This window comes from Sceloporus undulatus, chromosome 1 (genome assembly GCF_019175285.1).
Source record: "Sceloporus undulatus isolate JIND9_A2432 ecotype Alabama chromosome 1, SceUnd_v1.1, whole genome shotgun sequence".
Classification (NCBI taxonomy): Eukaryota; Metazoa; Chordata; class Lepidosauria; order Squamata; family Phrynosomatidae; genus Sceloporus; species Sceloporus undulatus.
In genome coordinates, this window is record NC_056522.1 from 21,124,420 (window position 1) to 21,126,009 (window position 1,590).

General features: G+C 58.5%; 1 protein-coding gene across 1 annotated transcript in view; it reads left to right on the plus strand.

Annotated features, from left to right (window-relative positions):
• The first annotated feature begins 538 nt into the window (after positions 1–538).
• PYGB (glycogen phosphorylase B) overlaps positions 539–1,590 on the plus strand; it is a 50,595-nt gene continuing 49,543 nt past the window's right edge. Inside the window, exon 1 of the mRNA XM_042442485.1 lies at positions 539–962. Within this exon, the coding sequence (XP_042298419.1) occupies positions 720–962 (243 nt within the window). The 5' untranslated portion in view covers positions 539–719. The remainder of the gene's footprint in view (positions 963–1,590) is intronic.

Genomic DNA, 1,590 nt, shown 5'->3' on the forward strand with positions numbered 1-1,590 from the left:
TTTCTGTCTGGCATGGCAACAGCCCTCCCTTGGGGCTCCTCTATGGGCCAGGGACTAGGCACAGGCTTTGCAGGGAGTCCGGGGGATGCTGAATGGCCAGCTGCAGCCGAGCGCCCCAGGAAGAACTACGAAGCAATGGGAGCAATGCAGGCTGCCAGCCACTGACTGTCTACACCTTCAGTGTATTCCGTTCCCTTAGAAATCCCCCATTGAGGTGCCTAGATCCAGGGGAGTCATAGTGCCACTCTAGTCTGCTCTGGTCAGGCCCCACCTGGAATACTGTGTCCCCTTCCCTTCCTAGTTCCTCTTCTCCCTTCCCTTCCCTCCCCTTCTCTCCTTGCTTTTCCTTCCTTGCTTCCTTTCCCTTTCCTCCTTCCTTCCTCCACTTTCCCTCCCTCCCTCCAGAGGCGCCAAGGGGGAGGGGCCTAGGGAAGGACGGGGGCGGGGCCATTGGAGCTGCATGATTGCTGCTGCTCTTTGGAATGTCTGCTGCTGGGTCTTCTTCCCTGGGCCTGGCACTGCGCATGCGCTGCCGCAGCGAGTCCGGAGCCAGGGGTTTTGCAGAGGAGGAGGCGGAGGAGGAGGGAGAGTGGCCTCTGCTGCTGCTGCTGCCGCTGGTTCTTCCCTCTTGCTCCCAGCTCCTGTTCCTTCTGCTGCTGCTGGCTGTCTGGGCCTCTCTGGCTCCTGGTTCGGCTGCAGGGGGGAGCGAGGCCTGGGCGATGGCGGCTCCGCTGACGGACGCGGAGAAGCGGAAGCAGATCAGCGTGCGGGGCCTGGCGGGGCTGGGGGACGTGGCCGAGCTGCGCCGCTCCTTCAACCGCCACCTCCACTTCACCCTCGTCAAGGACAGGAACGTCGCCACCCCCAGAGACTACTACTTCGCCCTCGCCCACACCGTCCGCGACCACCTGGTCGGCAGATGGATCCGCACCCAGCAGTACTACTACGAGAAGGACCCCAAGGTAGCACCCAGCACCCCCCCCCGGCCCTGGCCCCAGCCCCAGCGTCACCAGGGGGGCATTGCAGGACCTTGGCCCGTAGGGAAGAAGCATTGGACAAGGATTCAGGGTGGCCCTATGGGGAAATGTTCCCCAATGATCCCCTATGGACACGTATTCCCCAATGATCCCCTATGGACAAGTATCCCATGATCCCTATGGCGCAAAGTATTCCACAATGATCCCTATGGGCAAGTATTCCCCAATGATCCCTATGGCAAGTGTTCCCCATGATTCCCTATGGCAAGTATTCCCCTATGATCCCCTATGGGCAAGTATTCCCCAATGATGCCCTATGGAGAAGTATTCCCCAATGATCCCCTATGGACAAGTATTCCCCTATGATTCCCTATGGACAAGTATTCCCCTATGATTCCCTATGGGCAAATGTTCCCCAATGATCCCCTATGGGCAAGTATTCCCCAATGATGCCCTATGGAGAAGTATTCCCCTATGATCCCCTATGGAGAAGTATTCCCCTATGATCCCCTATGGGCAAGTATACCCCAATGATCCCCTATGGGCAAGTATTCCCCAATGATCCCCTATGGGCAAGTATTCCCCAATGATCCCCTATGGGCAAGTATTCCCC